This window comes from Ovis aries, chromosome 25 (assembly GCF_016772045.2).
Source record: "Ovis aries strain OAR_USU_Benz2616 breed Rambouillet chromosome 25, ARS-UI_Ramb_v3.0, whole genome shotgun sequence".
In the NCBI taxonomy this organism is placed as follows: Eukaryota; Metazoa; Chordata; class Mammalia; order Artiodactyla; family Bovidae; genus Ovis; species Ovis aries.
Window position 1 is genome coordinate 34,773,667 of NC_056078.1, and position 22,793 is coordinate 34,796,459.

General features: G+C 41.8%; 1 protein-coding gene across 3 annotated transcripts in view; it reads right to left on the reverse strand.

Moving 5' to 3' along the window:
• The window catches only part of DYDC1 (DPY30 domain containing 1), a 39,954-nt gene that overhangs the window by 16,866 nt on the left and 295 nt on the right, over window positions 1-22,793 (reverse strand). For 2 of the 3 annotated variants that reach the window (XM_060406557.1, XM_042240795.2), the window contains exons 1-7: window positions 22,613-22,776; window positions 17,329-17,466; window positions 17,071-17,240; window positions 14,485-14,586; window positions 7,306-7,398; window positions 3,765-3,821; window positions 2,840-2,941 (exon numbers count right to left, since the gene is read on the reverse strand). In XM_060406557.1, the coding sequence (XP_060262540.1) occupies window positions 2,840-2,941; window positions 3,765-3,821; window positions 7,306-7,398; window positions 14,485-14,586; window positions 17,071-17,217 (501 nt within the window). In that variant the 5' untranslated portion in view covers window positions 17,218-17,240; window positions 17,329-17,466; window positions 22,613-22,776. Of the gene's footprint in view, window positions 1-2,839; window positions 2,942-3,764; window positions 3,822-7,305; window positions 7,399-14,484; window positions 14,587-17,070; window positions 17,241-17,328; window positions 17,467-22,612; window positions 22,777-22,793 lie in introns of those variants that run through there. The other variant, XM_060406558.1, reaches the window with a different exon arrangement.

Genomic DNA, 22,793 nt, shown 5'->3' on the forward strand with positions numbered 1-22,793 from the left:
ACTGATGCTAAAAACTGAAACTTCAATACTCTGGCCACCTGATGCAAAGAATTGACTCATTAGAAAATACCCTGACACTGGGAAAGACTGAAGGCAGGAGGAGAAGGGGACGACAGAGGATGAGATGATTGGATGGCATCACTGACTCGATGGACATGAGTTTGAGCAAGCTCTGGGAGATGGTGATGGACAGGGAGGCCTGGCATGCTGTTGGCCATGGGGTCACAAAGAGTCAGACACGACTGAGTGAGTGAACTAACTAAATACAATTAGAACTACGAAAAGTACAAGCTACACAAAATTAGAGCTTAGGTAACTTCTATGTGACTATGTAAATAAAGTTTTTTGATAGTTTTGGATTATTTCACATAAAATCCAAATTCAATATATAATCATTCAATTGTATTTTCAATGTATTTATTAACCCATCCTTTCTTCTACTTCTCTTGCTATTCCCTCTTATTGTTGTCTGTATCTTTCTTGCAGAGTCCTGTACCCATTCCTTAGATGCTGAAATTTCTCATGGTTTCACCCTGAGAGGGTTTCCCAGGTGGTTCAGTTGTAAAGAATCCACCTGCCGATGCAGGAGATACAGGTTTGATCCCTGGGTTGGGAAGACCCCCTGGAGAAGGAACTGGCAACCCACTCCAGTATTCTTGCCTGGGAAACCCCCTGGACAGAGGAACCTGGTGGGCTACAGTCTATGAAGTCAAAAAAGAATTGGACATGACTTAGCAACTAAACACACACACACACTTCACCCTGAGACCCCTCCTCACATTCTGCATTCCCTCTTGAGCATCTGACTCACTCTCCTAGCTTCACTTAGTATATATAACTAAATTCCTCTCTCCTGTCTGGACTTCTCTCCTGTCCTCCAGACCTACCTGCATATCTCAGAGTGACCTGAAACTCAACACGTCCACAATTGAAGCCATTGTTTTCACAAACCTACTTTCTCTTCCTATGTTCCTCAGTTCAACCAATGGTAAAGTTCAAAAACTGGTGACGAGTCCAGTTGCCCAAGGCAGAAATCTGGGCTTCATCCTTGATTTCTTTCTCCCCCTTATCCTCCCAGCTAATGTGAATCCACTCAGCTGTCCCCATCTGTGCTGTGTGCATCCTGGTCCTACTCACCTTGCACCTGAATGACTATGAGAATTTCCTAGGTTGTCCGCTCTTCCCACTCCCACCCGCTCAGATCTTTTCTCCACCTTCTAAAAACACATATCTAATCCTCACATAAACCCTTTTGATGACTTCTACTGCATCTAAGTCCAAAATCCCTAACATGACACACAGAGCCCAGTATGATCTTGCCTGTACCCACCTCTCCAACCTTCAAATCACTTCCTTCTCCTAGCTCCATGCAACTCAAACCAAAATACTGGACTATTCCAGTTCCTTGAAAGCATCTTGCTCTTTCTATCTGCTAGACTTATCTCAGGCTAATTCTTTAAATGTCATTTCCTGCATAAGACTCACCCAGGCTAAGTCAGGTTTCCCTGCTCTGTCCTTTCAGTGAACTTTCCCCACCAGCCCATGGCTCCCAAAGGACAGAAACCCAATCTGTTTTGCTCTCTGGTATTTTCTAGCTCCCTGCATAGTACTGAACCACAGCAGCCATTTAATAAAAATGTATCCACTGACTGATTAGAACCAAATCCACCCAGCTCCACTTTCTGAACAGCTCTTAAAACACCAGTTACTATTTTCGGTCATCAATGCTATTTCTCCGTAGATTACAATAGCCCTCTGGTGGGTCTTCCCAAATCTATCACTCCATTTTCTTCTACACGCTATAGCCAAATGGCCTTCCTAAGATGCAGCTCTGAGCATGTTGACCTCCACTGCCTTCAGGATGATAAATATATGTCTGAGCACAAATTCACGTCCTTTAGTGGTCTGGCCCCTGATTTCTCCACTGTCCCAGCTCTGATCTCTCCCTGCCTCCCCTTCCCTCCCTCTTCACCCTGAGCTGGGTCCTGATACTTTCTGTGCCCCCAGACTCCCACCCCACCACTGAGTGACAAGGCTGACTTTCTCCATGAAGCTTTCCCTGATCAAGGGTCTTCAGCCAGGCAGCTGTTCTACTTTGTCAGTGCCCACCAATGCAGGTGACTCAATAGGCTTCCTGGGTTATAGCTGCTGATGGCATCAGATATCAACAGCTCCTCCTCTCGCTCTTGAAGCATACTGCTTTGGAGGACAAATTACCTGGCCACTCTAACAGTGACAATTACTTGCTTGTCTAGTTGTTTGTTTCTTTCCTAGACAAGGTCAGAACGACTTGTTTTGGCCATAAAAGTACTGGGCACAATATGTGTGCCCAGGAAACACTGTATGATTATTAAATAAGCTAACGTACATAAATACTGTAAAAGCATGCACGCTCATTAGGTTATTTACTTGGCTCCATGGTTTACTACTGAGAACCAAAATATCGGCCCCCAAAATTTAAAGATTATGTATTTTACCACATGGTTTTAAATATACATTTTGAAAAGATTTTGAAATTTTCAAAGCCTCACTTCCGAACAACCGTATCACCCTCTGCACAGGAGGGTACACTGCTCACTCCACATTAATACCCAGCTACCTCCCCACCAGCGCCTACACTTCTGTGTGGAGCCAGACCAGTGCCTGCCCTCACTCTTGGGGCCAGCAGCACACTGCACAGGATACCAATTAGAAAAAAGCTGGCACCCAGAAAGCTGATTTCTTTCTGTGAAGCAAAAGACTGACTTTGCCATCCAACCCTGGCCTGAGAGACACTGGGCTTTCCCAAGTAAAACAAGAAACTCTGCTTTTCACAAAATACTTTCCTAAGGATACTTACGTCAGAGAGCATTGGCTCATCGAGTTCTTCCACTCTGCTCAAGTTTGGTGCCCCATATCGATCACTAATCTCAGCTAGTGTTTTGCCTGAGTCGGCTCCATCCTATAACCATATGATCATAAATGAATCTTGATCATAAATGAATCATATAATTCATTTTCACTTTCAAATGACTTTGAGATTAATACATTAATTTGCTTTCAGTTCTGCTAAGGCATTTCTGAATTATAACATCAACATTCAACATTGTCAGTTAATGGAATGAACCAATACCTGTTAGTGACAAGTGAATTCCAAAAACAAAGGCTAAAATGTGTTTTTTAAAAAATACATCATAAAATTTAAAACATATCACTGCATGTAATCATATGGTCAATAATCTCATAATATTCTGGTTTTTAAAAATACAAAAACAAACTGGATATTCCAGTTTTATCCACTTTGAGATTTGGCTTTAAAGTACACCCTATTTGTGACTTGTTATTACTAGATTATGTATTTGAACTATCAGTTTTGATAAACTCCATATTAAAACTTTGGCTACTAGGCTTCCCTGGTGGCTCAGTGTTAAGGAATTTGCCTATCGATGCAAGAGACATGGGTTCGGGAGGACCCAACATGCTGCAGGAGCTGTTAAGCCTGTGTGCCACAGCTACTGAGCCTGGGCACTGCAACCACGGAGCCCGCGTGCCCTAGAGCTTGTGCTCCACAACAAGAGAAGCCACCACAGTGAGAAGCCCGGGTACCTCAGCTGGAGAATAGCACCCACTCACTGCAATTAGAGCCTTCTGCAGCAAGAAGACCCAACACAGCCAAACACAGATAAATAAAATTGTTTTTAAAACGTATCTACTAATGCACCAAAATTTAGTGTCACAATCCAGGATACTTATTCGTATCCCATAACATAACTTTTTGTTCTCACCTCTCCATGTAAAGTATCTTCACCCTTAGCCATATTTTCCATGCTCATTCTCAACTCCTATAATATATAAAAATGGAGAAAAATACTTTGCATATGCTTTCCATTTTGATTCCATGTTTAATTTTTAAGCATTTCATTTTTACATTATGACCCATTTAAGAGCAAAAATGCTGACCTTCTTAAAGAAGAAATCTGAATACACAAGTACAGATACAGCCTCATTTAATACTCTATTAATAGGCAACTACCATATTTTGTTTATAATTAAATAAAATGTGCCCTGGTGGCTCAGATTGTAAAGCGTCTGCCTACAGTGTGGGAGAACTGGGTTTGATTCCTGGGTCAGGAAGATCCTCTGGAGAAGGAAATGGCAACCCACTCCAGTACTCTTGCCTGGAAAATCCCATGGATGGAGGAGCCTGGTAGGCTGCAGTCCATGGGGATATGAAGAGTCAGACATGACTGAGTGACTTCATCTTCACTTTTCACTTTCATGCATTGGAGAAGGAAATGGCAACCCACTCCAGTATTCTTGCCTGGAGGATCCCAGGGATGGGGGAGACTGGTGGGCTGCCATCTATGGGGTCACACAGAGTCGGATACAACTGAAGCAACTTGGCAGCAGCAGCAGCAGAATATTTTAAAAAATGAAATAGGCTGAAACACTAACCCTGAAGCCAAATTACTAACAAAAGTGAAAAGTGACAAAAATTTTAATAAACTCTTAGAATAAGAGACTTTGAAAGAACTTTCAGTTAAGTAGAATTTTATACATAGTGAAAAAGAAGCAAATATTTCTAAAGCAATTAGTCTGGCCCAAGGCGCTACCTAATACATGTGACCTCTCCACAGCACCTGGCAATGCCCTCTATAAAGCACTCTGAATACATAGGACACTGCTTTCTGAATGTGAAAACCCAGAATCTTCTAAACAAACCAAACCTTGCTGTGGCCTCTATCTTTTCATTCTAAGGCAGCAAGCTGACTTAACTGCTCTTGAGCTGATTCACTTCAGCTGTCCAAGGGTGAGTCATCTTGTGACCGTTTATATAATGGCCCTGATGATTAGGGACACATGTGGTACATGGGAGTCCTTTGGACTGCAAGGAGATCCAACTAGTCAATAAAGGAAATCAGGCCTGAATATTCATTGGAAGGACTGATGCTAAAGCTGAAACTCCAATATTCTGGCCACCTGATGCGAAGAACTGACTCATTGGAAAAGACCCTGATGCTGGGAAAGATGGGAGGTAGGAGAGGGGGGACGACAGAGGATGAGATGATTAGATGGCATCACCAACTTGATGGACATGAGTTTGAGCAAGCTCTGGTAGTTGGTGATGGACACGGAAGCCCAGCATACTGCAGTCCATGGGGTTGCAAAGAGTCAGACAAGACTGAGCAGCTGAAGTGAACTGAATGGTACATATGGGCTTCCCATGTGGCGCTAGTGGTAAAAAACCCAACCTGCCAGTGCAGGAGATGTAAGAGACATGTGTTTGATCCCTGGCGACCCACTTCGGTATTCTTGCTGGGATTATCCCATGAACAGAGGAGCCTCGCGGGCTACAGTCCATAGGGTTGCAAAGAGTCAGACACAATGGAAGCAATTTAGCACTATATGCTTTTCTCCAGATCACTCCCTTCTCCTGCACACATCTTATCCCACAACTTCGTGGTTTTGACGGAAAAATTCATGTTCTCATAGGATTCTGTTCCCCAACCAAGGGATGGATACTTGACATAAATTCATCCAGTCAGAATCCTTCCCAAGATTCTTCTCTTAACTGAAACCTAAAAGAAAGGAATCCATTCCTTTCGGATGGTCGGAGCCACAGCATTATAAGACGCAGGAAGCATTAAGGACCATGGTGACCCTCACCCATGTGCAGCGAACCAGGCCGCAGTGAGAGGCACCAGCAGAGGTGTGAGCCCTGGCAGCGCTGATTCTCTTGCCCCCAGAGGCCTGGAAGACCCAGCTCAACCAAAGCCCTTCACAGTTCAGTTGTAAAACCCTTGCTTCAACCCAGGAGCCTTCCAATACATTTCCTTTTGCAAATCATAGTTTAAGTCATGTCTCTGAAGCCACAAGAAGGCCAGGATGAAAAGACCTGGATGAATCTGCCTCCAAGCAAGGCAGTATGTTGCAGGAAAGAAAGGGGTGATAAGCCAGTAGGAATATGGATTATTAATGTCACTGCAGCTCTGGACACTCAGTCTGATAATGCCCAGAAAGTAAGCAACATGAACGGGGACCCTGTGGAGCCAATCCCTCCTGTAAATCACAGACTTTCTATATCACTCAGCTATAACTATCAGGACATCTCAATAAGACACACTTTCAATTCTTTTATCACTTTGATCACTATCTTCTTGATGTATTCTGAGTTTTCTTCTTTTACTTGCGATCACTCAGTCTTAACTGAAGCGGAAGGGTGTGTGCATTGACATGTGTGTGCATGCGTGGATATCCATGTACCCTACCCTCATTCAGACAAAGACAACATCAGCACCTCTGTTTTTAAAACTCTGTATGGGTATTTGATTTTATCCTTTTAAAATCTCATCTTTTTGACTCACAAAAGTAGTCTACCAACACTTGAACTACAACAGGACTGAATGATTTCACTTTGTAAAAACAATTCTTATTCATCTCTTATAGAATGATAAGCATTGTACATCGATGGGAAAAAAATAGTAAATTAATTAAATCTCATTTTTAAAAAAATTTATTTTACCCTTTAATTTACTTTTTTAAATTGCTTTAAACAATGATACTCTCATCTAAGCCATTAATAAATATATTCTACAAAACCTGCTTCTATTTTAAATTTTTAAAATTTTAATCATGGAATAAGTAGAGGAATAACATTTGATAACAATTGATAGTTGCAAGCATACAATATGAAATATTCAGTTGAAAAGTATAACTCAGTCATGCAAAAGTTTAGTCTATACAATATATACTTTTTGGATACAAGGAAACATTAACCAAGCAGGAGGCTTGACATAAAACAGACACAGTCGAGGGAGATGGACTTTTCTGGCATAAGTTACTGAAAAATTTGAAGACATGAAAAATCCAAATAAGAACATATTTTAAAATGTAAGTTATTGTTCACAATACATCCAGTGTGAAGAAAAGAGACAAACTATTGTTTCAGAGATGAGAATACCTCCAATACTACAAAGAACTTTGCCTTCAGTATCAGCTGCCATAATTAGGAACCACTGTCTCTTGACTAAAATGTTGACCACATCAATATTAGGAAACGCCACTGCTGACAAAGCAGTTTCACATACACGGTCTTATTTGATCCTTACAACAGCCCAGTGAGATATTGCCAACAACATTATACTGTTATCCCTATTTTTCTAAAAGGTAAACTGAAACTGAAAGGGTTATAGGACTTGCTTAAGTAGCACAAATAATATGTGGCAGGTCTTTAGACTGTGAATCCCCTGCTATAACAACTGAAAGTAACAGTGAGGATTCTAAGAGGTTTTCCATAAAACAAACATTTATAAAACTTTAATTTACCTTCTCATATTGTTCTTGAGCTCTCTGCAGTTCTTCTATTCTCTGTCTCTCTTTTTCTTGCTCTTCCAACTCCAGCTGGAATTCTAGCTGTTGCTGAATATTCAGATATAAATAAGTCATATTAGAGTTTATTGCAAGGAATTCACTCGATTACTCTGAAGTATCCCAGGATAATTAAGGTTACACCCATCTAAATTTCAGAAACTTAAGAGAATAAATGGTCACAGGCTCCCAGTACTTTAGCTTTTACAAATATTTCTGATGTACAAAATTTAAAAGGAAGGTTCCTTAATTGCTGATTTTAGAAAAGCAGTATTTGTACAAAATTAAATCATTTTTCCTATTCTTCTAGAAGCCACAAATGAGACTGCAGTGATTTTTCTCAGATGAAATTTCTTTAAGAACAGATCTTCAAATAGCCAAACTCTGGTTGTAAAACAGTAGATAAGAACATTTTAAGTATATTACCTGAACCCAGAGATAATCAACAACATATTTGGTCCCATCTCAACATATATCCTAGCTCTAGGAGAACAGAAGTCCACAGACTAAATTCCTCTGGCCAAACCTGACCCAACTCCTGTTTTTTTTATGGTTGAATAATACCAAATGAATAATATTTTATTTCACCTGAAAATTATATGAAGTCCAAATGTGAGTGTCTATAAATAAAAGTTTCTTGAAACACTGCCATGCCCACACTCACTCACTTATCTACTGTGACTGCTTCTGCCCCATGACAGCAGAGCCCAGTATTTGCAACAGAGGCGGCAGGTGGTGCTCTCACTGCCTTGCACTGCTGCTCAGCACAGTACATACAAGCTCACTGACACCATCAGAACTCACAGAGCGCCATAGTATCACTACACCAGGCTATTTCTTTTAACCAGTGCATTATCCATCAAGAAAAGAAGTGAATTTTGAATGCTGCTCTTTTAAGACAAAGCAGAATGTGGGTTATTTTACTATCAAATTATTCAAGAGCAAATGATGTTTCTCATTCAATGACAGTGCACTAAAAGAATACAGTAAATGTCAATATTATCAGAGTAAGCACTTATCACAATGGTCTCAACTCACATGAACACAAAGGTTGGAAATATTAGATAATTTAAAACAAAATTGTTTCACCAGAACAGAATTTCTTCACAAAAATTAAAAGTGAAAAGGAGGCCGCAATGAAAATGAGCTCCCAAATGGCTCCTCTGTTAGCCAAGCAAAGAAACACATTCATCAGTGGTGATTTAATCAAAACAAGTTTGATCTCAGTGTCTAAAAAAATAATAAGGTTATTAGCCTTTTGGTGAGAACAGTTGCTCAGAGTGGATGACATGAGGAGCAACTTCAATGGCCAATTAAAGACAAGGGAAATATTGATCTTCCTTGCCCTTGATGAGTAGACGAATGCTCTCAGCACTGCTTAGCTATTGTTTATCAAAGGAGTTGATGCTGAGTTTGCAGTGACTGAAAAATCAACCTCCATGAGCAATCTTCTTGGGACAGTGCTACAGGCAAGAACATCTTCAGACACTGAGGAACATTAATTCAGTACAACCAGATATGAAATCTGCTAAGATGTGTAACAAGCTGCCAAAAGAAGTGTGTGTGGAACAGAAAAAGGCCTAACTGGACAAATTTACAAAGTTTGTGAAAACATAGTGTTTAAAACCTATGAGTTTTCACTGTATGATTCAATAGCAGCTACTCTTCAGGAAATATTTGACTCTATCATGTGTTAGAGTTCCAGATGAACTTCCAAATGTTCCAGCTGGATTTAGAAAAGGCAAAAGAACCAAACTGCCAAATCCGGTGGATCATCAAAAAAGCAAGAGAGTTCCAGAAAAGCATCTGCTTTATTGACTATGCCAAAGCCTTTGACTGTGTATCACAACAAACTATGGAAAATTCTTAAAGAGCACCAAAGAATTGATGCTTTTGAACTGTGGTATTGGAGAAGACTCTTGAGACTCCCTTGGATAGCAAGGAGATCAAACCAGTCAATCTTAAAAGAAATCAGTCCTGAATATTCATCGGAAGGACTGATGCTGAAGCTGAAACTCCAATACTTTGGCCACCTGATACGAAGAACCTACTCATTGGAAAAGACCCTGATGCTGGGAAAGATTAAAGGCAGGAGGAGAAGGGGACGACAGAGGATGAGATGGTTGAATGGCATCACCAACTTGATGAACATGAGTCTAAGTAAGCTCTGGGAGTTGATGGACAGGGAAGCCTGGCACAGTGCAGTCCATGGGGTCGCAAAGAATCGGACAAAACTGAGCAACTGAATTGAACTGATCATGTGTTATTGAGCCAGCAGTGTTGAAACTGAGACCCCCTAAAGTTGAGTTCCTGTACTAAGTTTATGATTAATCTCTCTATCCAAAACTTTATTCCCTTTGTTGTCCTCTCTGACCTCAATTCTGTGCTAACTGAACACCATAATCAACCAGAGTCAGATGACTAAAATTGCTATTGTCGGTAACATCATTAATGCACTAAAATTGCTATTTTATCATTAATGTACAAATTCAGATCATTTCTCTAGGACAAGATGAGCTAACTGACCCACTGAGCCATGGACCACCTGGCCAGGGAACTGTAAATGGGCGACACCCTGACTTCCAAAGGAGTCAATGCCAAGTTCAAAACGACTGAAAAATCAATCGCTGCCTGAAAAAAAGCAATGATTAAGAAATATCACAGAAGTATTGAAGCAACATGGATAGTCCTAGAGATTATCTTACTAAGTATAAGTCAGACAGAGGAAGATAAATATCATATATCACACTTGTACATGGAAACTGAAAAATAGTACAAATGAACTTAACATAAAAAACAGAAACAAGCTCACAGAGATAGAAAACTTATGATTACCAAAGGTAGGGGGAATTGGAGTAGGGGTTAACAGATGCACACTGCCATATATAAAATAAACAAGGATACTGTATGCCACAGAGAGCTATATTTAATATCTTATAATAAACTATAATGAAATAGAAAAAGTATCTATCGATATATATATAACCAGACCACTTTGTTATACACATGAAACTAACACAGTATTGTAGATCAACTATACTTCAATTTTAAAAATAGAAAATGTCACAGAAACGTCACAAGATTAATCCCAGCCTCTTTGCTTTTCCCCTTTAAGAAACTCACTCATTCGGACACTAAGTGAGAGTGGATACAGTTTGTCTCCTGTGCCCTTGCTTGTTGCCCTGCAGTAAACTCTGTACTTGCCTTCACCACAACCCAGTGTCAACAGGTTTCGCTTTACTGTGCACTGGATGAACAGACTTAAGTTTGATTCAGTTACAGTGGCAACAGCGACCTTCATTTACCCTTACGGATTTAACCATCATCGGTTCTATGAACTTTCATAAGAAATAGAAGCTGGGGACTTCCCTGGTGGTTCAGTGGCTAAGACTCCATGCTCCCCATACAGGGCCTGGATTCAATTCCTGGTCAGGGAACTCCAGGTCACATGCCACAACTAATAGCATTCGCAAGCCTTGGCTAAAGACCCTCCGCGCCACAACACAGAAAATCGTGCACACCACAATTCAGACCCAGCGCAGCCAAATAAATAAATAAAAACTTTTACAAAGACCACATATTTAAAAATAAAAAGAAACAGAAGTTGAATATATCTCGATAGTTCCGTGCCTAATAGGTTTGTTGTGAATTTTTGAGCTCAGGGACAAGACTGAGGTATTTCTGAATGAGAAGGCCATTTTCAACCACAATTATCAAACATTAATTAGCTTCTGCTGTAGACTTTTAATCAATTCAATATAAAAGTATAAGGCAAAATAGCACTTATATGTAAAACTGAACACTTCAGTAAAATCATTTTTACAACAGCTAATACCGTCTGAATCACGTCAAGCTGCAGTATACACTCCTAGCGCTGTCAGAAACGAGATTTCCATTCCCATACAGATCTGTGCCAGATACATTTTCCAAATTCAAATTATAGTTTCAGAGTGTGTTTAGGCCTGATGTAAGTGCAAAGGAAATTCCCACATTTCAAAATCCATTTACAATGGATTTCAAAACTGTAACTGAGAGGCTTTCACCAACCTTCAACTGGAAGAGATTAATTTACCAGGTAGAGACCCGCTAAAAGAAAAATATCAAGAGAAAAATTGAGTAGACTTCTACAAGTGCCTCCCAAGAGATCGATACACTGAATATTATAGGCACAGGGACTAATTATCAATAGTTGGTAGGACCTATGAGTGAAAAGACATTTTCATAGATGAAATACATAAAATCTCATTACAGATCAGCATTAACAGAAACATTTCCATCCCTTTTGATGAGAGGGAACATTATCTTTGAAGTCCAAGTAGGTGAACTCTTATCTTTAAAGGGGGAGTGTAATTCTTCTCAACAGTAAGTCTACATTACAGAAAGAAATTATATTTTTTTAATTTTTTATTTCATTGATAAAACATTTGTAGAAATTTCTCTCTTGCTATAGCTACATAATATACTGTAGTCCCCACACAATATCCTCAGTTTTGCCTCTTGGCCTGAAAATATCCACCTTTACAGGAAGAGTTTAACCTCACTAGAAAATAATTTCTTACCATCAGTCCAGTGCCACCCCATAAACAGGATAATAGAAGCTCATTCCATTAAGAGAATTTTAAAACTATATTAAGGATTTTTAAAAAATACATTTTTTACAAAGAGATAATAAACAGTGATTAATAGTTATTCACACAGGGCTGTTAATTACTTTCTTTGTATTCTTATGTCATCCCCACTAAAATAAAAGTGATGGGCTAGCTAGCTGAAATGCAGGAATGTTATCATTCAATCATTTCAGACATCAGTACAGAAAGTGAAATAACTCTAATCAGTCAATAACAATGCAAAATGCAGTTGTTAAATACCAGCCACACTGGTCAACATAATCAGTTTCTTAACATTTTCAGGAAATGTTTGAAACTCAACTGCTTTATTCACATGTGACCAAAAACCATTAGAAAAACATTCAAACAAATATAAATGCTATCACTTCTAAAATGAGCTCTTAAGTAAAAAATACCAATAAAAATGTTTCCCTGTTCACAAGGACCTGGGCTTGCTGAAGAGTGTCTAAAATTTCAAACAATTTCAAGTCAGCTATACTGTGAGGACACTTGCTTTTGCAACCAAAAGGCAGGTGACCAGAGTCCTGACTTCCAGTTCATTTGACTCAAAGGGCACAGAGAGCCTCTCTGATTTTTCTTCATCTTAGCCTCACTGTTTTAAGTGCTTCTCTGCTGGTCCATCTTTCCACACATCCCTTCTTCTTCTCTCATCTCTCTGCCCATCAATCTACTTCTTTAACCAGCCACCATGCCTTCTGCAGGATATCACTGTATCTTCCACCCACCCAATACAATGCTTAGGGTTCGATGCACAGCCAGAGAAAAGTTTCTAGTATTGTCAAACTTTATTGAAGTAATGTAAAAAAGATAAGTCAACGGAAGTTGGGGTATCTCCACAGCTGTGATCTAATTGTCTTGGGGAAGGAGAACTGCTAAGAAGTTCCCCTTATTCAGATAGACAGGGGACAGATGCAGCTCCAGGAGCTGGAAGAGGCAGGGCAGACCCCCACTCAAAGTTGGGGAGACTGCAGCAGACACTTGCCCATTCGGATGGGCATTTGACATCCAACACTTTGCAAGCTCCCCACAAAAATAAGCCCAATGACTGAAAAATGAAGACTCAGAGGCATTAAAGGCCTCTACAGCCATATCCATCTAAGGTGCCTAGAATGTTTTACCAAGTATTGAGGATGGGAGACAAGATAGAGAAGCTATTTTCCATGTTTACATTTTCCTTTTTATCCACACACCCAATTAATCCCTTTTTGAAATATGTAAACTGGAGCTGAGTCTCTAGAGTTAGGTACTATATGGTAGAAGTATAAGGGTGACTCAAATTTGGTTTAGAAGTGCTCCATAAATTAAATTTAGTCCAGAAGTCACCCTAGGACTTTTCCCTATCTGGTTTATAGTTCATAACCCACCTCTTCAGCCATTCTCAAACCAGCATCCTTAGCTCCCCAGTCCTGCTAACCCAAACTCACTTCAGTCTGCCTGTCTCCTCCACGTCTTCACCAGTATACCTAGGGCAGGTAGAGAAAATCACACAACAAAATCAAACCAAACGGCCCCACTCCGACTGGTTGGACTCAGGGAATTCAGTGCTACCAAGGAACGCTTAGTTTCCTTGGTCAACTCTAGTTCTCCAAAGTCACCATTTCAAACCTTCACCACTCTCCCGTCACCTCCTACCTTACCACCTCATTCTGGGTAGATGATCATGGTCCCTGCTTTATAAAAAAGAAACAGTCACACAGAAACTGCTTTCATCTTTGCTCCACAAAACCTACACACATGTACTTAATGCCGTTTTCTCCCCTTCCCTTCAATCAAAGGACACTTTCACCTGCCTAATCTTCATTCCAGAGACAGTTTCCTCTGGTCTCCAAGAAAAGCTGACCCCAGTAACCATCCCCTTCATTTCTTTATATCAACCGCTCCCCTTCCACTCTGTTCCTTAAAACAAACAAACAGAAGAAAACCCCTTCCCTGAAAATCTCCTTGAAAGCATTACATCTACTCACCATCTCCACATCCCCTGCGCTACCCCACCCCACACAGCTGCTCCCACCTAGGTCACTTGTGGCCTCAAGTGAGCACTTGGCAATTCGGCTCTCACCTGACCAACCACAGACATGACTGACCACTCAGGTCTCACTGAAATGCTGTCCCCTTGGCTCCTGCGATAGCAGACTCTCTGGGGTTTCCTCCTACTTCACACTGCTTCTTCCCCAGTAAGAAAGCCCCGGGGCTTCTCTGGTGGTCCAGTAGCTAAGACTCCATGCTCCCCATACAAGAACTAGATCCCGCATGTCGCAACTAAGAGTCTGCATGTCTCCAATGAAGATCCCCCATGCCAGCAACTAAGACCTGGTGCAGCCAAGTAAGATAAACAAATAAAAATAAGCATTAAACAAAAGAAACCACATAACAGACATAACTCTGAAGATGTAAGAAAGCCACGTCTAAGCAACCAGAGGCGAGGAGTTTTCTGCACCTTGGTGTCGGGGCACTGCCCCAAGGGTGCCACCGCCAGGGCTCCAGGCACCACTGACCTCTCTGGTCTTACCTGCTGGAAGAGAAGCTCCTCTGCTCTAAGTCTCTCCATCATCTCCTGCTCCTTCAAAGCTACTTCTCTTTCACGCTCCAGTTGGGCCATTTCCTCTTGTCTCTCGCATGATTTAAAGAAAAACATCCCATTACTAATTACAGATAAAACAATTTGTAAAACACAATCTTAGAAGCATCTTAACTGCCACCAATAGGGAAAGGAAAGCAAATTACAGTTTATCCATTAGCAAACTATATAATAATTGGGGAAAATGTATTATTTCAAAAAAGAGCATAAAATTAAAATTACACATTGAATGTGGGCACAATTGTGTTTAAAAAAAAAATTCCAGACAAGTATGTAGAAAAAAAGATTAGACAACCTAAAAATACCTAAAAATCTAAATAGAGGTCTTTGTTTTCTTCTACTTTTTCATGTCGCCCAGTTTTGTATAATAAACATACTATTTTTATAATAGAAAGAAATTATAATATTGAACTTCTTTTAAAAAGCAAAGACACTGGGCCAATTATCTCACTCATATAATTTTATAACAGAAGATCCAAAATGAAACAGGATAAAAAGCCCAGAAATAAACCCAAGCATCTTTGGTTAATTGATCTATGACAAAAGAAGAAAGAATATACAATGGAGAAAAGACAGTCTCTTCAATAAATGATGCTTTGAAAATTGGACAATTACATGGAAAAGGATGAAATCAGAACATTCTCTAGTACCCTACACCAAAGTAAACCCCAAATGGATTAAAGCCTTAAATGTAAGACTGGATACTATAAAACTCCTAGACCAAAACACAGGCAGGACACTCTTTGACCTAAATTGCAGTGATATCTTTTTTGACCCATCTCCTAGAGTAATGGAAATAAAAATAAACAAATGGGACCTAATTAAACCTAAAAGCTTTTTCACAGCAAAGGAAACCATACAGAAAATTAAAAGACAACCTACAGAATGGGAAAAATATTTGCAAATGATGCAACCAACAAGGAAATTAATCACCAAAATACACATAAGCAGCTCATATAGCTGAATATCAAAACAAACAAACAACTCAATCAAAAAATGGGCAGAAATTCTAAATAGACTTATCTTCAAAGAAGACATACAGATGGCCAAAATACACAGGAAAAGATGCTAGACATCACTATTAGAGAAATGCAAAACAAAACTACAATGAGGTATCACCTCACACCAGTTAGAATGGCTAGCGTCAAAAAGTCTACAAATAATAAATGTTGGAGGTGGTATGAAGTAAAAGGAACCTTTCCCTACACTGTTGGTGGGAATGTAAATTGGTACAATCACCATGGAGAAAAGTATGGAGGTTCCTTAAAACATAAAAATAGAACCCACATGATCCTTCAATTCCACTCCTGGACATATATCTGGAGAAAACTCTAATTCAAAAAGATACATGCATCCCAATGTTCACTTAAGCACTATTTACAGTAGTCAAGACATGGAAACAATCTAAAAGTCCAGTGATAGTTAAATGGATAAAAAATGTGGTACATATATACAAAGGCAAGCTGCTCCTGCTGCTAAGTTGCTTCAGTGGTGTTCGACTCCATGAGACCCCATAGACGGCAGCCCACCAGGCTCCCCCGTCCCTGGGATTCTCCAGGCAAGAATACTGGAGTGGGTTGCCATTTCCTTCTCCAACGCATGAAAGTGAAAAGTGAAAGGGAAGTCTCTCAGTCATGTCTGACTCTTTGCGACCCCATGGACTGCAGCCTACCAGGCTCCTCCGTCCATGGGATTTTCCAGGCAAGAGTACGGGAGTGGGGTGCCATCGCCTTCTCCAACAAAGGCATACTGCTGCTGCTACTGCTGCTAAGTCACTTCAGTCATGTCCGACTTTGTGTGACCCCATAGATGGCAGCCCACCAGGCTCCCCCGTCCATGGGATTCTCCAGGCAAGAACACTGGAGTGGGTTGCCATGTCCTTCTCCAATGCATGAAAGTGAAGAGTGAAAGTGAAGTCGCTCAGTCATGTCCGACTCTTAGTGACCCCATGGACTGCAGCCTTCCAGGCTCCTCCGTCCATGGGATTTTCCAGGCAAGAGTACTGGAGTGGGGTGCCATCATCTTCTCTGACAAAGGCATACTACTCAGCCACAAAAAAGAATGCCATTTGCAGCAACATGGATGGACCTAGAGATTTTAATACTAAGTGAAGTAAGTCACACAAAGACAAATGTTATACAATATCACTTTTATGTGAACTCTAAAAAATGACATACACGATCTTATTTATAAAACAGGAACAGACTCAAAGACGGAAAACAAAGCTATGGTTACCAAAAGGGAAAGGTTCGGGGAGGGGGGAGGGATAAATTAGGAATTCGGAAGAAATGTAGACATCCTACTATGTATTAGTAAAGAAGGACCTGCTGCACAGCACAGAGAACTAGACTGACTATTTAGTAATAATCTATATGGAAAAAGAATCTAAAAAATATATATGTATATAATACATGCATGGATATGAGTCACTTTACTATACACCTAAAACTAATATAATATTGTAAATCAACTATTCTTTGATAAATAATAAATTTTAAAAACTATATCCATATCTACCTGTTTCTCCATGGTCACATTTTTCTTATACTTATAAATCCACAGTGCTAAATATTCTATTGGATCCACTGGACGCATCCTTGCCACTTCCGCAAGACCTTCAGTTAGACATGTCCCAAGAAACTTTTGAAGATATGCTGACTCCATTTCTAACTGCTAAATAAAAACTTCTAAAAGATAAACATTTTACTTTAGTGCAGGAAATTTTCAATGAAGGCACAGTCAGGGCAGAGTCCAGTGAGGCCAACAAAGCATTACCTTCTGTCATCAGTCATGGGCAGCTGCCATCAGCACATCAGGGCACAAGCAAGCTGGCTCTGGGATGCTTCTAGAAGTTTCCAAAATGGCTCCACAAATGTTGCCACAACTAGAATAGTTTCCAAATCCTGAAGGACCCTGGAGTCCAAGAGTCAGAGAAGGGTTACTTTCATTATTGTGAGATGTCCATATGACAAGAGATACATGTCTTATTAAATCCTCACAGCATACCTGAACATGGTATCCTTAGCCTCACTGTGCAGATGAGGACGACCAGGCACAAAGAGTGTAAGCAAACAGCCCAGGATCACACAGGTTGTGCATGATGGAGAGGGAATCATACCCAACTCTTAATTCCAGAGCTGTTACCCTCCCTACATGACTTATTAAGATGTTCGTTGCAAGCCATAAGACTTATTTCTTGAAAATATCACAATCGTCCGCCTCAAATTTTTTAAAACTCCAAATATCTCAAGGCCAAAGAATTAACAAAAAAAAATCCAACCTTCCAAGAATAGCATATGAAGTTCCTCATGCTTTGGCTCCACTTTTCTTTCCAGGATCACTTCCAGATATCAATTCTGGCTCCTGGGCTTTAACTACACAGAAGATCTTGCCATCCTGCTGCTCACACCTTGCATGTTTCCATCTCCATGACTTTTGCATATGATGGCCCCCTCACTCTCCCTCAGCTTGGAAAATACTTCCTCACCTGCAAGGCATCAATCCTCTCTCATTTCTCCCTGCTGTGGCTCATACAACAGTCTCCCAGGCATTGCAAAGATGGTCCTCCTTCCCCAAGCAGCTCACACAGCATTTGTCACACCACCTGAGCACTCTCTGTGTATGCATACATCTGCCCTCCCGCAAGAGGACAAGTTCTCCTAGCTCCTCAAAAAGTATGGCTCAATCACACTGTGGACACAGCTGGCCCTCCTCCATGGGCAAATGAATGAGTTTCTCCACTCTCTCAGTAATGTCCCAATTTACTAATGAATCCGGACAAGAATAATCTTAGACAAGAATGGAAGGAAGAATAAAAGAAAGAGGGAGGGTGGGAGGAATGCAGTAACCACTCTATTTCAGGTGCTTTGAAAGCAGTGATCACCTTTGAATTACCCGTATGGAATTCAGATTCTTCTGAGAATCTGATGACATGTATTCATTATTCAACAAATACATACTGAGTATCTGTTATATTCAGACATGAGCAATTTCAGGGGACAGAATGCCAGTGTCTAGACAGGTCCCCTAAACAATAGCACCTAAAATTCTGCACAAAATTGTAGAAACAATGACCCCTTGACTTCCATCCATAGATCTCAAATCTACTCTCTCTCTCCTTGATAGGAGTACAAAATGACATAACACCACGGAGAAGGATTTGTAAATATCTTGAAAATTACATATGTATTTACCACTGGACTCATCAATTTCACATCTGGGATCCTATCTTACAAAAATGTGAAGTGATATTATTACTGAAATGCAAGTTCATATGCCTGTCACACAGTAAGGCCAAAACAATACCTAAGAGTCAGAGTTTGGAACAGAGAAAGGTTTATTGCAGGGCCATGCAAGGACCTGGGTGGCTCATGCCTTAGAAACCCGAAACTCCCGCAAAAGCTCTCAGCCAGGCCCTTTTCTAGGAAAGATGAGAGAGGGGTGGAGTCAGTTGTTATCAGATCATGGTCAGGTAATGATGCTCCTGTAAATGTTCTGCCCAAAAAGTTGCGGGGTGTGGGGAGGAACAGGTTCCACAGAAAGCCACTGCTAGTAGGTATGGGGGAGAGGTTCACCGCTGCCTCAAGCCCCGGGCTAAAGGCAGTGGGTAGCCCTGGCAAGGGCTCTGAAACTCTGCAGGACAGAGCCCCCGGCCCTGGGCCCTCCAGCCCACCCACTGGCCCGAGGCCAGGTGAACTGGAGGGCTCCATGGAGAAGGCCTGGATCCGCCTCTTACCTCACTCTGCACCTGAGGACCACCACTCCACAGCTCACTACTCCACCAACAGACCCTCGGCTGTGTTCCTGAGTAACGGTAGCTGACAGTTGGTTGCTTGTGGGCGGAGCCCACTGCAGCAACAGCCAATGGTTAAGCAGGACCACTAACGGTCACTCACTGATGGTTGGTTCGTTGGTTATGGGCGGGCCCACTGCCTGTACTGACTAATAGCTGAGCCGGACCATTGCCTGCTAAGGGGTGTCCAGAGGAAGCAGCAGAGCAACTGCTGCGTTCTAAGGGATGAGCTCCCTATGCTCTGTTACAATACATACACAGGGTTGTTTTAAACTATCACTAACAATAACCAAATTGGGAATCCATCGTTAAAGTACAGCCACACAATGGATTATTGTGCAAATAAAATGAGAATGAGGAAGGTCTCCCAGACCAGGAGTGAGCTCTAGGACATAATGTGAAGACGTGGGGTGGGGGTGGGGGGGGGGGGAGGGATGCCAGATGCAGAAATTGCATCTAGTATGCCCTCTTTCGGAGAAGGCGATGGCACCCCACTCCAGTACTCTTACCTGGAAAATCCCATGGACGGAGGAGCCTGGTAGGCTGCAGTCCATGGGGTCGCTAGGAGTCGGACACCACTGAGTGATGTCACTTTCACTTTTCACTTTCATGTATTGGAGAAGGAAATGGCAACCCACTCCAGGGTTCTTGCCTGGAGAATCCCGGGGACCGGGGAGCCTGGTGGGCTGCCATCTATGGGGTCTCACGGAGTCGGACACGACTGAAGCAACTTAGCAGCAGCAGCATGCCCTCTTTGGTATTTACCGCTATGGGGAAAGGAATGTGTACTTGTGTATCCACAAACATTGTCATAAAGACAAACCAAAACCCGGCACAAATTTAATGCCCCACCTAGCTGGCACTAGCATCTTACCCACACAGAGAGAAGAATGATTATAACTGAGTATGGAACACAGTATCCTAATTGTACTTCTTCAATGGGATAATGCTCTAAAGACAAAAATAACTACATTGTCATCTCAATTCCATCTGAAACACACTAGCAATTTCTAAAGGACTTCTCCCTGGTGGCCCGGGCAGTGAAGGATCTGACTGCAGTGCAGGAAATCTGGAACAGATTCCTGCTGCAGCTCCAGAAAGCGAACACAGGAGGAGACAACCCTGGTCTCCGAAAGGAGAAACCGCCCAAGGAGGACTGGTCTCCAACAGAAGCCGGCTGCATCTGCTCATCAACCGAACCCAGGTGAAACTCCTTACTTCCTTCGGCTTGCTTCCTCTCCAGGAAACAGCAAAAATACCCAGCCAGTTGTAAGGCATATTTTTCAGACACACCAACAGGCATCTTGGCTCAACATAAGAAAGCTCATTCCCACAGAAACAGCTGCCTTAAGCCTGGCGAGAATACACAGAAGAACTGTACAAAAAGATCTTCAAGACCCGGATAATCACGATGGTGTGATCACTCACCTAGAGACAGACATCCTGGAATGTGAAGTCAAGTGGGCCTTAGAAAGCATCACTACAAACAAAGCTAGTGGAGGTGATGGAATTCCAGTGGAGCTATTTCAAATCCTGAAAGATGATGCTGTGAAAGTGCTGCACTCAATATGCCAGCAAATTTGGAAAACTCAGCAGTGGCCACAGGACTGGAAGAGGTCAGTTTTCATTCCAGTCCCAAAGAAAGGCAATGCCAAACAATGCTCAAACTACTGCACAATTGCACTCATCTCATATGCTAGTAAAGTAATGCTCAAAATTCTCCAAGCCAGGCTTCAACAATATGTGAACCGTGAACTCCCTGATGTTCAAGCTGGTTTTAGAAAAGGCAGAGGAACCAGAGATCAAATTGCCAACATCTGCTGGATCATGGAAAAAGCAAGAGAGTTCCAGAAAAACATCTATTTCTGCTTTATTGACTATGCCAAAGCCTTTGACTGTGTGGATCACAATAAACTGTGGAAAATTCTGAGAGAGATGGGAATACCAGACCACCTAACCTGCCTCTTGAGAAATCTGTATGCAGGTCAGGAAGCAACAGTTAGAACTGGACATGAAACAACAGACTGGTTCCAAATAGGAAAAGGAGTGCATCAAGGCTGTATATTGTCACTCTGCTTATTTAACTTATATGCAGAGTACACCATGAGAAACGCTGGACTGGAAGAAACACAAGGTGGAATCAAGATTGCCAGGAGAAATATGAATACCCTCAGATATGCAGATGGCATCACCCTTATGGCAGAAAGTGAAGAGGGACTAAAAGCCTCTTGATGAAAGTGAAAGAGGAGAGTGAAAAAGTTGGCTTAAAGCTCAACATTCAGAAAACGAAGATCATGGGATCCAGTCCCATCACTTCATGAGAAATAGATGGGGAAACAGTGGAAACAATGGCTGACTTTATTTTTGGGGGCTCCAAAATCACTGCAGATGGTGACTGCAGCCATGAAATTAAAAGACGCTTACTCCTTGGAAGAAAAGTTATGACCAACCTCGATAGCATATTCAAAAGCAGAGGTGTTACTTTGCTGACTAAGGTCCGTCTAGTCAAGGCTATGGTTTTTCCTGTGGTCATGTATGGATGTGAGAGTTGGACTGTGAAGAAGGCTGAGCGCCGAAGAATTGATGCTTTTGAACTGTGGTGTTGGAGAAGACTCTTGAGAGTCCCTTGGACTGCAAGGAGCTCCAACCCTCCATCCTAAAGGAGATCAGTCCTGGGTGTTCTTTGGAAGGAATGATGCCAAAGCTGAAACTCCAGTACTTTGGCCACCTCATGCGAAGAGTTCATTCATTGGAAAAGACTCTGATGCTGGGAGGGATTGGGGGCAGGAGGAGAAGGGGACGACAGAGGATGAGATGGCTGGATGGCATCACTGACTCGATGGACGTGAGTCTGAGTGAACTCCAGGAGTTGGTGATGGACAGGGAAGCCTGGGGTGCTGCAATTCATGGGGTCGCAAAGAGTCGGACACGACTGAGCGACTGAACTGAACTGAACTGAACTGAAGCCTGGCGAAGCTGTCCAAAGAAACAGAGGTTCCTCGGTCATGCTTGGGAGAAAGCAGGCCGAGTGGGAGAGGAAGGGATCGGATACAGTGGCCAGTTAAATTTAAAATTTCAGATAAACAAGAAACGATTTTGTATTATACACTCTACTATACATGTACTAAACAGTAATTTCTTATGTCTCTGAAATTCAAATTTAACTGGGTACCCCGAATTTTACCGACCTGGATTCCGAGAGCTTCGGTAGCTTTTCTATTCCAGACCCGCCTCCCCTGCCCCTCCAAAAGGCGCGGCGCTGCTCACCAGTGAGGAGGAAGAGGAGTAGGACTCAGCCACAGAGCTGCCTCCCTGCGCTGAGCTATTCCTCTGTCGCACCACTGGCAGGGTCCAAGGGCCAAAGCTGCCTCTGCCGGCTGGAAACCAGCCCAGCACCGGAAGCTGTTCTTCCCAAAAGGCGCCTGCATTCTAGAGGCTGGCGCCTGAC